We start from the raw sequence: 13,250 nt of genomic DNA, 5'->3' as shown, positions 1-13,250 counted from the left end.
TTTTCCTTTGCAAACTTTTACAAGACATGGGCATTGTGATAGAAGTTAAATTGTTACTTACATCCCATCATAAGTGAACATTAGAGAAAAAGAAAAAGCCCTGATGGGCTTTCCCAAGCCTCATCTTAAGAGCGGATGAGACAGGAAAGAGAGGGCTGTGCCTAAGGTCACAAGTAACAGGGCCAGGGACTAGAACCAAGTGTCCTTGCTCAGAACCATAGCCCCTCATAAACAGCAGGGAAGGCAAGGCAGTTTCTATAAACTTCCATTCCCACCGACCTAAAGAAATACGAGCAACCATTTTCATTCAAACCTCATCATTTAAACCTGCCAGCAATTTAACATGTTCAACATACTAGCAGCAAAACAGGCTCAAAATTCATCTACCCTGGAGATGGGAAACCAATGCCCCTTCTAGGTGTGGTTTGGGGTTTGTCTTTGATAAGGCAGAAATTGTGGGGCAGACATGAAAAGCAGCCAGTCCAGACAGCATTGGCTCCCAGGATAGCTGCTAGCAGAGTCATGGCCTGACCATCTGACTCTCTGCCAAGCACAGCCACGAGCCAGCCTGGAGTCCCTTGTGTGGGCATGCAATTAACTGGAGATGCTCTGAGGTCAGCTTCCCACTATTTCATCACACTGGATTGACAAACCTGGTAGGCTTGGTGTACGTTCCAAGGACTCTTTCTGGCAACCACCCCTGATTAGCCACTCGCCTCAACAATGCTATAACTTCATGGTAACAGAGTCCTTTTAACATTCACTTCTGCTTTCTGGGGTACCCGAACACACACATATACACATACACACATGCACACACATACATCATACAATACAAATAAAAATTAAATTTTATAAAGAAAGCCTTCAAAGCCTTCCTGTCTCTCAATAGCTTATACACGGTGGTGACTCTGCAATTGTAGCACAGGCTGCTATGTCTTAAGCCCGTCAATTGTCCTCCCAAGTTATCATTGCCAAGAGATCTTCAGTCATGGGCAAACAACAAGCACACATGCAGCAATTCGGCAAGGCAGTAAACAGTGACTCCTATGGCAGGTAGACAAACAGGATGTTCTGAGAGCTCAAAACATAAAGAGCCTGTGATCTCTCCCCACAGCCTGCAGGCTACGCCCTACTTCTTCTTTTTTTTTTTTGAAAGATTTATTTATTATTATACATAAGTACACTGTAGCTGACTTCAGATGCACCAGAAGAAGGTGTCAGATCTCATTACGGGTGGTTGTGAGCTACCATGTGGTTGCTGGGACTTGAACTCAGGACCTTCAGAAGAACAGCTGGGTGCTCTTACCCACTGAGCCATCTCATCAGTCCCCTTTTTAGCCTCTTTTAATGGTGCAGAATCCACGATCAAGGGATGCATTGGTTGGTTCAGTGTGGATATGCCACTGAGGAACACTGGGAAGAGCATTTCATTTCTTTTTCTTTCTTTCTTTCTTTCTTTTTTTTTTTCAAATAAATAGCTTTGTGCTATGTCCTTTTGCTTTTTGGCTCAGAAACTAAATTTAGAAGTCACCATTGTTGATTTCGTATTTCATGGGGTGGGGACATAGCGATTCTCACGTTGTATACAAGTTTTTCTTGATGCTTATCGTATAGCAAAAGTCTGTCCTAGTTTTTGGGCAAAGGGTTGAACAAAGTCTTTAGTGAAACAGCATGATTATTGTCCTTGTGGAACTTCCAAACTACTGCCTACTTCTTACAGAATGCAATCCTTAAACAGAAGCCAGGAAGGCAAAGTAGTTTCTATAAACCTTTATTCCTACCGACCTAAAGAAACACAAGCAAACGTGTTTATTCATACCTCATCATTTAAACCTACTCCCCTCCCCAAATGGCTGGAATCTCCTCCTTCCCCAGGAGAATACATTCAGACCTACAGAAGATCAAGGCACACCTTGTGGCTAAATGTTCAGTGGCCAAGCAAACCTGGTGAACGATATTCAGATCAAGATGTCAACATTCCTCATCTGAAGCCCCTTTTGCTTATTATGTTTATAAAGTAAAAATGATGAAATTTAGGGGCTAAGGAGATGGTTCAGTAAGTAAACTGCTTGGCACAAGCATGAGGACCCGAGTTCAGATTCTCAGGCACCTGAATCGAAGCTGGATGGAGGTTTTTGTGGCTGTAATCCCTTCACGGGGGTTGGGGGTTGGGAGTGGGAGGGAAGGGAGAGGTGAATCCCTGGAAGCTTGCTAAGCCAACCAATCTAGCTGAATCAGCAAGATCCAAATTTAGTGAGAGATTCTGCCTCAAAAGATAAGGTAAAGAGTGAGCACGGAAGCCATCTATCATATGTGCAAACACTCAAATGAACACATGAATATATATAATACATACACACATGATAGATTCAGCAAACACTCAAAGAACTGTGCTAACTCTGCTATACAAATGTGCCCGGACATCAGAGAAGTCTGACATGCTTGTTACTCAACAGAAACATGAAAGTCCGAATTAGACACACTAATGGCAGCCAGAGAGTGAGTCTTGCTGGAAGAAAAAGGGTAACCAGCCAGAGCTAGCCAGCTATTAGCAGCTGGTAAGATGAGAGAATCCCTGGGAACTCCAGTTTCCACAGCCAGCATTTGAGAGGCCAGAGGCAGGTACCCTTCTCCTCCAGAAATTTTGCTAGAGTTATTCTCCCTGCTCCAGGGTCAGCTGGTCAGAGCTTTTGGCAGTAGACTCACAATCACAATGTCCTAAGCCCATTTCCAAATGAATTAACTCAAGGCTACCACCAAGTCACAAAGGGAGATGATCTAAACTGTGTCGTAGCATCTTGTAACAAGTCAAAGATGCTGAGGACCAAGAGAGAAAGCAAAGATGAAAAATGTAATGGATTTACACAGGAGTAGACAATGTATAAATAATTATAGTTGAGTCGTGCTGCATCAGAAATCCATTATAAAAGAGCATAACTGAACTGTCTGAAGTGAGAGGAACTGATGGTTGCAATTGCATCTCCAAAGCTTACTGATTATCCCCCTCACCAATAATTAAATGGAGGAAAGGGTTTATTTCCTCTTATAACTCCAAGCTTATAGTCCATCACTGAGGGAAGTCAGGCAGGAGGCAGGAGGCAGGAACTGATGCAGAGGCTGTGGAGGGATGCTACTTACTGGCTTGCTCTTCATGGCTTGCTTACCCTGCTTGCTTATAGCAAACCAGGACCACCAGCCTAAGGGTGACACTGCCCACAGTGAACTAAGCCCTCCCACAGCAATCGTCAATCAAGAAAGTGTTCTACAGACTGGCCTACAGGCCAATCATATGAGGGCATTGTATCAGTTGAGCTTCCGTATTTTCAGAAGACCCTAGCTTGTGTCAAGTTGACAAGAAAAATCAAACAGGTCACCAGTGTCCTCCTCCATCCCTGACTTTGTCACTCTTGCCCTGGCCATCCTCTGTTCCTTCACATTTTTTAAAATTTCTTGAAATACATTTACTTGTTCTCTCTGTTTCTGTGGGGTTGAGACACAGCCAAACTATAGGTAAGGATTTTTCATCAGCCCAGCTCTTTGTTTTGATTTCCAATGCTCCTCCAGCAGGCCCTATCACTCAGCAAACAGACACTATGGTAAAGATAAATACATGAAGGATACATTAAGAAGAAGACAAAAGGAAAATGAGTTGGGTGTGGTAGCAAGCACCTGTAACTCTGGGCACACTTGTGGAGGAGTGCAGAAGCAGAAGGATCTCAAATTCAAGGTCAGCCTAGACTACATAGCAAATCATTGTCATAAAAAAAATCAAATAAATGACACAGGGATAGTCTATTTTCCTGATGCCATTGATTTCTCGGCAGGGAATGTGGATATCTTTCTACTGGAATAGGAAGTCACATGTCTCATTTCACAAACCTAAACAGAAGTTCCTGAATTCAGGAGTAAGCGCAGAAGTTTATTCCCCAACTTCAAGGTTAAATAAGAAACCCTCTGAGCCAAAATATTTTCCCTATGGATTTAAACTCATGCAATACACAAAGCCAGGATTCCCTTCTTGGCTACAAGTATGATGTTCTGCACTTGAAATAAAACTCGTGGTATGTATAGCAGACATATGTATCTTGTGTATTCAACTAAGTAATCACTGGGTAGCTATACTTACATGTCCAGTGATAAACTGATGCTAAAAGACAGACAGTGTGTCAGTCAGTTTCTTAACACTGTTACAATGTTACTGTTCTTGGGGTCAGCCATACCTTTTGTTTGTCTGGTTGGTTGGTTTGGTTTTTCAAGACAGGATTTCTCTGTGTAGCCTTGGCTGTCCCGGAACTCACTCTGTAGACCAGGCTGGCCTCAACTCAGAAATCCGCCTGTCTCTGCCTCCCAAGTGCTGGGATTAAAGGCATGTGCCACCACTGCCCAGCCATACTTTTAAACAGTAAGTTGTCTGTGAGAATGTGAGTACTCTAATTGTAGATGGTGAAGATCTGCCATGTCCATCTCCCATTACAGAATCAGAAAAGTAGGACTGTACATTAAACTTTGTATGACTGCCATTAAACCCAGGGCTTGTCCTATAAAAACAAACTGACTCTCTTACAGCCTGGAGATGAGACCTCCATCTGAGAGTAAGGTGAGCTCCCCCTGGAGACATAGAATCTATTCCTCTAGTCCTTGTTAGAAGTCTCAAGCAGTCCTTGGCTCATGGCCCCACATTACATTATTCTCTGACTCAAGACTCTTCTGCCTCCCTAAGACAGTTCTCATGACACCAGTGGGGCTACATAGGGGTCTAAGACCACTTTCCTTATTTGAAGAACCTTAACCATGGAGTCCCTCCTCCCATATTCACAATTCAGCTAATCAGGGAATGGACATCTAATACTGACCGGTTTTCTGCCATAACCAAGACAATGCAGAACAGAAGAGAGAAGGTTAAGGATGTGGCTCAGTTAACAGAGAGAGTACTTGCCTAACATGCAAGAAGCCCTGGTTCTATCCCCAGCACCTCAAAATCCAGGTGCAAGCATCCCTGGAATTCCCAAAGCAGGAAAGTATCCCAGCATGCTCCCCGGTATATACACTTCTCTAAGTCAGGAGAGTATCCCAGCATGCTCCCCGGTATATACACTCCTCTAAGTCAGGAGAGTTTCCCAGCATGCTCCCCGATATATACACTCCTCTAAGTCAGGTGAGTATCCCAGCATGCTCCCCGGTACATACACTCCTCTAAGTCAGGAGAGTATCCCAGCATGCTCCCCGGTACATACACTCCTCTAAGTCAGGTGAGTATCCCAGCATGCTCCCCGGTACATACACTCCTCTAAGTCAGGAGAGTATCCCAGCATGCTCCCCGATATATACACTTCTCTAAGTCAGGAGGAGAAAGAAACCAAGAATTATCCCTGGAAGAAAAACTCAATGCTACAGACAAAGCAAGAGAAACATACCTACTTATTGAATGTACACAGTTTTATAGTCTTCCTATGTAGCAGGCACTACTAGTACTTTCCAAGTATCATCCTATTAATTCATAAAAGTCCTAGACCAGTTTATAGTTTCTAAAACTAATCAGAGAGGTTAACTGACAGTTTGGGGCACACACAGTGAATACTTGAGTGAGCCTAGAACCAGTTCTTGCACGTAGGCTCCTCAGCTAATACCCATGCCTTTAACCACTGTACCCACAGCTTCAGGGGACTTAGCCATAACTTTTAGCCTCTTTTTTAAAAAGATGTATTTATTTATTTTGTGCATATGAGTACACTGTCACTGTCTTCAGACACAGCAGAAGAAGGTACTAGATCCCATTACAGATGGTTGTGAGCCACCATGTTGCTGGGAATTGAACTCAGGACCTCTGGGAGAGTAGCCACTGAGCCATCTCTCCAGTCCCACTTCTAGCCTTTTATGCTGTAAAATTTTATGGCATATGCATGTATCATCAGTCCAGAAAAGTGATGATATTGACAACTGCGGAACTGTTGGAGGAAGGGGAACTTGGAAGAGTGATGCACTCCCATAGAGCAGACAACCTGTAACACAGGCTGAACATGGGAACCGTGTAAAGAGGCTGGCTGGCCCTGGATTCTGAGAATTTACTTATAGGCTCTCTCTCCAAACATTGAGAGCTCAAAGAGGTAAGCCCAAGGAAAAATAACCCCTCTACATTCTCATATTTACACTGGATCCCCAGTGTATGGCACAACTTGGAGAGACTTAGGAGGTGCTGCCTCATTGGAGGAAGTACATCGCTGCATGCAGGCTTTGGAAGTTGAAAGCCTATCATGGAAGCCAAACTGCCTCCCTTCCCTGCGCCCTCGCCCCATGAACAGAAGTAAGTTGGTTTGGCACAGTGGAGCTGGTTCCAGAATGGTGGACACATACATTTCCAAGATCAAGCCACCCTTAAGAACCAATTTACAAGCTGAGCATAGTGGTGTAGGCTTTTAATCCCAGCACTTGGGAGGCAAAGGCAGATCTCTGAGTTCAAGGCCAACCTGGTCTACACAGTGAGCTCCAGGACTGCCAGGGCTACATAGTAAGTCAGCCTCCCCCCCCCACACACACACATACATACATAGAGAGAGAGAGAGAGAGAGAGAGAGAGAGAGAGAGAGACAGAGACAGAGACAGAGACAGAGACAGAGACAGAGACAGAGAGAGAGAGAGAGAAAGAGAGAGAGAGAGGGGGGAAGGGAGAGGGAGAGAGAGAGAGGGAAAGGGAGAGGGAGAGGGAAAAGGAGAGGGAGAGGGAGAGAGAGTGAGCTCTTTTGGTAGCCTAAAACTCTCAGATACCAACTCAGAAGGAGTGATTCAGATGGGGGTTGGGGACTGTACAAATACCTTTGGCTACAGCTACCTTTTGTGTTTGGAAAACATTAGTTGTAAACCCAAGTAGCAGGAACACTGGCCTCTATTTCCCTCCTGGTAAATGAACCTCTGGCCCTCACAAGGCCATTGTAGCAGCTGTTCGTATGGAGAAAACATTAATGCCATGGGGAGTCTGGTGTTTACATAAAAACTTCGTTCACAAACTCTACACCCTGAGGAGACTTTCCAAAAGCTGCTGAGGTTGCTCAAAAGCCAGCAAACACTAGAAAATGGAATTTCATGCATTAATCACAAAAGCAGCATTTAACAGGATATGAGCACAAACAGCTTGGGTACACCCAGCTCCTTGAATGGCAGCCTTGTTGGGTCAAAAATAACACACTGGTCTCTTTGGGAAATTCCAGTGATAAAATTAATTCTCTCTGTTAAGAAGTCTTTACTAGTATTTCCACTCGAGTCAAATATAGCCTATGGACATTTCCTCTCCCTGGTATGGATAACTATTACAGAAATTCAAATGTGGAAGGCAGAAATCAAATAGCCATTCATTCATGTTTTAGGAGTCGAAGGCACTCTACTCCAACACTGTGGGCCTGTGGCTTTCAACAGCTGGGAATCTTTTCTCGGTCTCCTACATTAATAGCATCAGTGTGCCCTGGACAGGTCAGAGGAGCAAAGAAGGAGTGTTAGCAATTATCAGCAGCTTCCAGAGCATTTTAAAGGATGGTAGTGGTGGGTCAGGGCTCAACCCTTAACTAAAGGACAGACACTGCCCAAGATGGCAGCTGTATTTGACAAGAACCTGACACGTTAGGAGTGCTCAGAGGGGAATGAGCCCACTATTCATAAGAGGCCCTCCTCCTGTGGTCCTGAGATGGAGGGGATCAGCCACAAGTTCACTCCTGTCTTCAGGGGACCCAGGAGGCGGGTCTGAGACTCATTGACAAAGACACTCTAATAGGAGTATGATGCCTCTTTGAGAATGGCCATCCAGGACACCTCCTACCTTCTTTGTGTCCCTCCTCACCCCCTGCTGTGACACTTTTTTCAATCAGACAGGGAACCATTTCTGTTATGACTGGAGGCTGATCGAGAGAGTCCCAGGAAAGATGTCTGAATGTTCAACTAAAACCAGAAGTAACCCAAGCCAGATGCAGCCTTTCCCAGGGCCTTCCCCTTCAGCCCCCAGCAGGAAGATGTCGGCATCCATTACCTAAGATGGTCAAAATATGCACCCAACAGCTACACGCACCTTTCCTCCTGCTCCACGTTGGGACCCTTATCCTTCAGAAACTATGTAGGTGGAGACACAGGCTTTGTGAAATGGGTTGGGCCTTTCCTTACCTCCCTCCCTCATTTCCAAGTACACAGTGCCTCTGGCAATGTTCACGGGTGGGACAAGTATGAATAAATACACTGAAGTCACCACTCCTAAGGACAGACCAAAATCCTATTAAAATCCCTTCCCCAATGCTTTTTTTTTAAATGTTTGTGTAATTTTATAATAAGAGGACAGAATTACTTCTAGTTCACAGGAAAAGTAAGTCGAAGTAAGTTCATTGTTGCTGTTGTTGTTTATTTTGAAACGGGGTCTTACTATGTATCCCGTTCTGACCTGCAATTCATTTCTCTTGCCTCAGCCTTTCATTCATTTAGGTGCCAGGTGGTGAAAGACATTGTACCTGGCTTTTAAACAAAGTCTTAATTAAAGAGGAAGCATTTTGAAGGATGGAAGAGGAAGCATTTTGAAGAAGTTATTGGGAAAGTGACCACATGAGCAGGAAAAAGAGTGGAAGGCCCATGAGTGGTGTGTGAAATGCTCCTCTGTGCACTTTCGACCCACTTGAAGAATTCTGTGAATGCATCTCAGATTTGTCTCTGCAAGGGAAGGAAGTTAGCATCCTCCATGACCCAAGCTCACTGCCTACACACGACCCCGGAGAGTACCCAATCCTCAAGTCAAGATCTGACTCAGAACCGGTGGGACCCTCACACACACATAGCACAAGTTCCTCTTGTAAGCGAGACATCATATCCAAATGAGAAACTTGGTCTGTCTGTCCTCCTGGTTTCTTACCCACTCAGCCCAGATTTTATTCCTACATTTAACCTTCAAAGTTTCCGAGCATTCAGTTCTCTTCAAGCAGCACAATGCTTCAAAAAAGGAGGAAAAAAATCCACTTTTGCAAAGAGTATGGAAAAGCAACCCATTAGGGTACACAGGCTCATGACCATGCATTGGGGTTTGGTCTTTCGCTATGTATTATAATGTGAAATGCTGGCCCCCCAAGGCCTGGTTGCCCCGGGGACAAGAGAATCTGCAGGAAGAGCCAAGTGATGCTATGTAACCTTGCCCCATCTCCACCAAATGATTGATGAATGAAGATCCCTACAGCCTATAGCTGGGCAGAAGGGGATAGGCATGGTTTTGGTTCCTGGGGTTGGGATCTGAGGCAAAGACCACAAGGAGGAAAAGGAAGAAGGTGGAAAGAGGAAAAGACACCATGAGGTAGTCGAGTCATAAAAACATGGCCATGAGGTCTGGCCAACTGGAGTTAAGAGCAGCCCAGATGGAACATGGCAAGTTATAACTCAGGGTTATTGATAGGGAAGTAAAGACCGCCAGCATGGATATCTGCCTAGCTCTACTGCATTAAAGGCTTATTATAAATAATATAAAAGCTATGTGTCTTTTATCCAGGAACTGGATGATCAAAGGCAAGGTAGTAACCCCTGATTGAGATCAAATACCTACAACATCACCATGGAACACACAACAACGGGATGTACCCCAGACCTGGGGCCCAAAAAGCCTGTACTCTGCCTGAGAAAGGGGCTAAATCTCAGCACATTCTGTTTTAGCTGGAGGGGAAGACCCGTGCAGGGCAGGTGCCCGGAGATGTCTGCACTACCTCGGGCAGGTGGGCACTGCTAACAACACAGCTGCAGGCAAGTTTCCCACACCTTCACTTCATGGATGACAGCAAGAATCTAGGGCTGTAAAAGGCGGTGGACAAGCACAAAGATAAATCTGTATCTTTTGCTCATTCTTCCCCCAGATAGGAAAGATATTACAGGGGGGAGTGCTTCTTAGTGTGACAAAATGCAGAGGAATAACAGGTAGGGAATATCCCTCAAGAATAATCCATCCAACAATGGGTACATGACACGGGCCACTCAGGCTTAGAATAGCAGCCTAGGGAAAGCTGAATGATGGTCCCAATCTCACCAATGATTAGTAGCTCCATCCGAATTTCTGTTTCAGGACACCCTCTTTTCTAGGCCAACAGTCAACCTCATGATATTTGAAATGAGACTAAAGCTCCAGGAAGGAGGAGAAACCACCAGCTACCTCACTGAATCGCAAATCTTACAAGCTGATGTCTAATTACAGACAACTTTATCATTAAATCTATCCCAATGATCACTCTTGCATGTCTCACATTCACTTTTGGTCGACACACAGATATTTTTATTTACAAATCCATTAGGAATGTGGGACCGTGTGAAACAAATCGCTCAGGTGTGTGCTCAGGATCAAGATCCACTCTATGCTCTTAGGGAGCCTAACACGGGGTTTCCATGGCAAGAGAAGGGACTCAGCTTGAGCCTCTAAGTCAAATACAACAACCAAGAGTGGTAGAAATTTAAGTTCAGGAAACCCACCTTCACGTGACTCCTCCAACAGCTATTTCACTTGGAAGAAACTATACCGGCATTCTTTAGCTACAGGCCTTCACAAGGTTCTGAAATCAGCCCGTGAAGAACATTTGAAGTTTGCTGTTTCTTAGAGACTGGTCATCTGGACTGCAAAATATATACCATCCAGGACCCAAACAGAACACTATAAAATGGATTCACCTTAGATCCCAATGACTAAAAACAAAGTCTTCCAGTACCGGCTAATGCCTGCAATCGGTCATGCAACAGCAGTACTGGTCACTGTGAATGGCTTTCAAAGAGCCTGTGTCCTTCTTAAAGACTATTGTAACTCCTAAAAAAGCAATTTTCATTTTTTTTTTGGAAGGTTCTCTAATTGCTGAAATTCATGGGCTCTTGATAAATCTATCCCAGTTGGAATCTGTGTTCTTGTCTCAGTAAGTGAGAAAAAATACACTGTGCCATAGTAGCTTGTACAATCTGGACTTGCCATCAAAGCTGCAGCCTAAGAATATGGGCTGATGGTGCCGGCAGGTCACAGCCTTACCATTTGTGGAGGTTTTCTTAAAGTTATCCAGGAATTCCTCCAGCAGCTGGGACTGGTTGGGAGAGGACGGCAGACTTTTCTGGTCCCTGGAGAACAGGTCACTATCTGACCAGGAAGCACACAGGGTTCTTCTTGTGGCCACAGGCCTGGCGACTAGAGTGAGTCCGACGCTCTTCTCAGAAAACAAAGCCTCCATCTGCTTGATGTCGAGGTCAGACACTGCTTCCCCATTTAAGGTCGTGATTTCGTTGCCCTTTCTCAGCCCTGAGAGCAAAGAAAGGAAAAAACAGGAAGAAAGGGGGAAGAGATTATGGAGATGCATTTTAAGATGAAAGCAGGCTGCAAATGCCCACCACTGACCAGGTGGGAAACGGAGCATTATGTAAGGTTTAAACTAAAGCCCAGCTCCAGCCTGGTGTTAAGGAGATTGTTTTGAATGTGACACAATTTGGGGAACTGCTAATCAGCTCTTTTCTCTGGGTCTCTCTGTGTTACAATTCTTTCCCTCTCTCTATCTGGACATCTATATGAGTATTCTCTTTACATACACACACCTGTATGAATACTCTCTTTACACACACACACATCTGTATGAATACACCCTTTAAACACATATGTATGAATACTATCTTCATATACAACACATCTCTATGAATAGTCTCTTTAGACATACATCTGTATGAATACTCTCTTTACACATACATCTGTATGAATACTCTCTTTACACATACACACATCTGTATAAATAATCTTTTTACACATATCTGTAATGAATACTTTCTTTACATTCATACATCTGTATGAATAATCTCTTTACACACATTAGTATGCATATTATCTTTGGACACATATGTATGAATACTCTTTACACACATACACACACATCTGTATGAATACCTTCCATATATATATATATATATATATATATATATATATACATACATACAATGTGCATACACACACATGTGTATTTTCAATTCTTTGTCCAAAACTCCCAGAGAAACCATCATCTGACAAAACCCCCAAGCAACCTCATGAAGCAGAGCATCCCACAGTTAGAAACTCAGAGTGCAGAGACATGGCGCTGCACAGACCTCCTCCATATGCCAGGCTGTCAGGGAGAACGTCGCTTATAAATATCCGACTGAGATGCTGGTGCTCGTCCACCTGAGCTGTGACTGCAAACCCTGGGGGAGAAAGTAATGAGCAAGTGTAAGTTCAGTTCCCATCTCTCTCGGGCCCTGTTAGGGTGAGTCTGTGAACACCCATTCTTGTAAATGCAAGCATGCTGAGAAAGTAAGTTTCAACTATTTTGAAAGTAGTATTATTTAGCAAGCCTGGGGGAAAGAGGAAGCCACCACCGGACTAGGGAGTTTAGACACAGGAGTGTGCAATGTTACTCAACAATTGCAACTGTACACATACCACAGCAGCACATTCACAGCAGCCCGCCTCTGGGAATAGCCTGGCTGACAAAGGAGGAGATTAAGGACACACAGAATGTGGTGCACACCATCAGTAGAACATTACTTGGCCTTTTTTAAAAAAAAAAAAAATCTGGCACATCCTATAATGGGATGAACCCTGAAGACATTAATGCTAAGTGAAATAAGCTGGCACAGAGAGACAAATATCAAAGGGCTCCCAAATTCATAAAGACAAAGGGTATAATGTGTGCTTGTCAGAGAGCTGGGGAAGGGAGTAGAAAGCCAGCAGTGGATGGATACAGAGCAGCAGTTCTGCCAAGGAAAGCGAGGGTGACTCACAGATGGACAGGAAGGTCCTTCGCTGCCACAGAGTAAGGGTGTGGGTAATTTACTTCTGTCTCACCACTGTAAAAATGATGCTTTATTCTTTTAAGTTAAGACAGAAAGATAATCTTACTGAAGCAGAGTGAGGTGTTTTAAGCTGGCTAAAGGCGGGGGCTGAGCACTGGCTCCGTAGGTACAGCGTGAGCTGCACAAGAATAAAGATCTGAGTTTGAATCCCCGGAATCCATGTAAAAATCCAGATGCATGGCACAAGCACTAGGCTATGAGCAATCCTGTAGGAGATTGAGGCTGAACAAGGCTTAGAAGATTGCAGGTCAGAAATGTATAAATACACACATACACACTTGTACAAATATACACATACAGAGAAAGAGAGAGAGAAAGAGAAAGAGAGAAGGAGAGGGAGTGGGAGAGGGGGAGGGGAAAGGAAGGAGGAGGGGAAGGAGAGGGGAGGGAGGGAGGGAGGGTGA

The 13,250-nt window shown here is 44.3% G+C and overlaps 1 protein-coding gene across 2 annotated transcripts in view; it reads right to left on the bottom strand.

Moving 5' to 3' along the window:
- The window catches only part of Tiam2 (TIAM Rac1 associated GEF 2), a 122,725-nt gene that overhangs the window by 52,600 nt on the left and 56,875 nt on the right, over positions 1-13,250 (bottom strand). For both annotated transcript variants that reach the window (XM_031353062.1, XM_031353061.1), the window contains 2 exons: positions 12,103-12,195; positions 11,009-11,272 (listed from right to left, as the gene is read on the bottom strand). In XM_031353062.1, coding sequence (XP_031208922.1) covers positions 11,009-11,272; positions 12,103-12,195 — 357 coding nt within the window. The remainder of the gene's footprint in view (positions 1-11,008; positions 11,273-12,102; positions 12,196-13,250) is intronic.

This window comes from Mastomys coucha, unplaced genomic scaffold, assembly GCF_008632895.1.
Source record: "Mastomys coucha isolate ucsf_1 unplaced genomic scaffold, UCSF_Mcou_1 pScaffold5, whole genome shotgun sequence".
NCBI lineage: Eukaryota > Metazoa > Chordata > Mammalia > Rodentia > Muridae > Mastomys > Mastomys coucha.
This window is presented reverse-complemented; position numbering and strand designations above follow the sequence as displayed.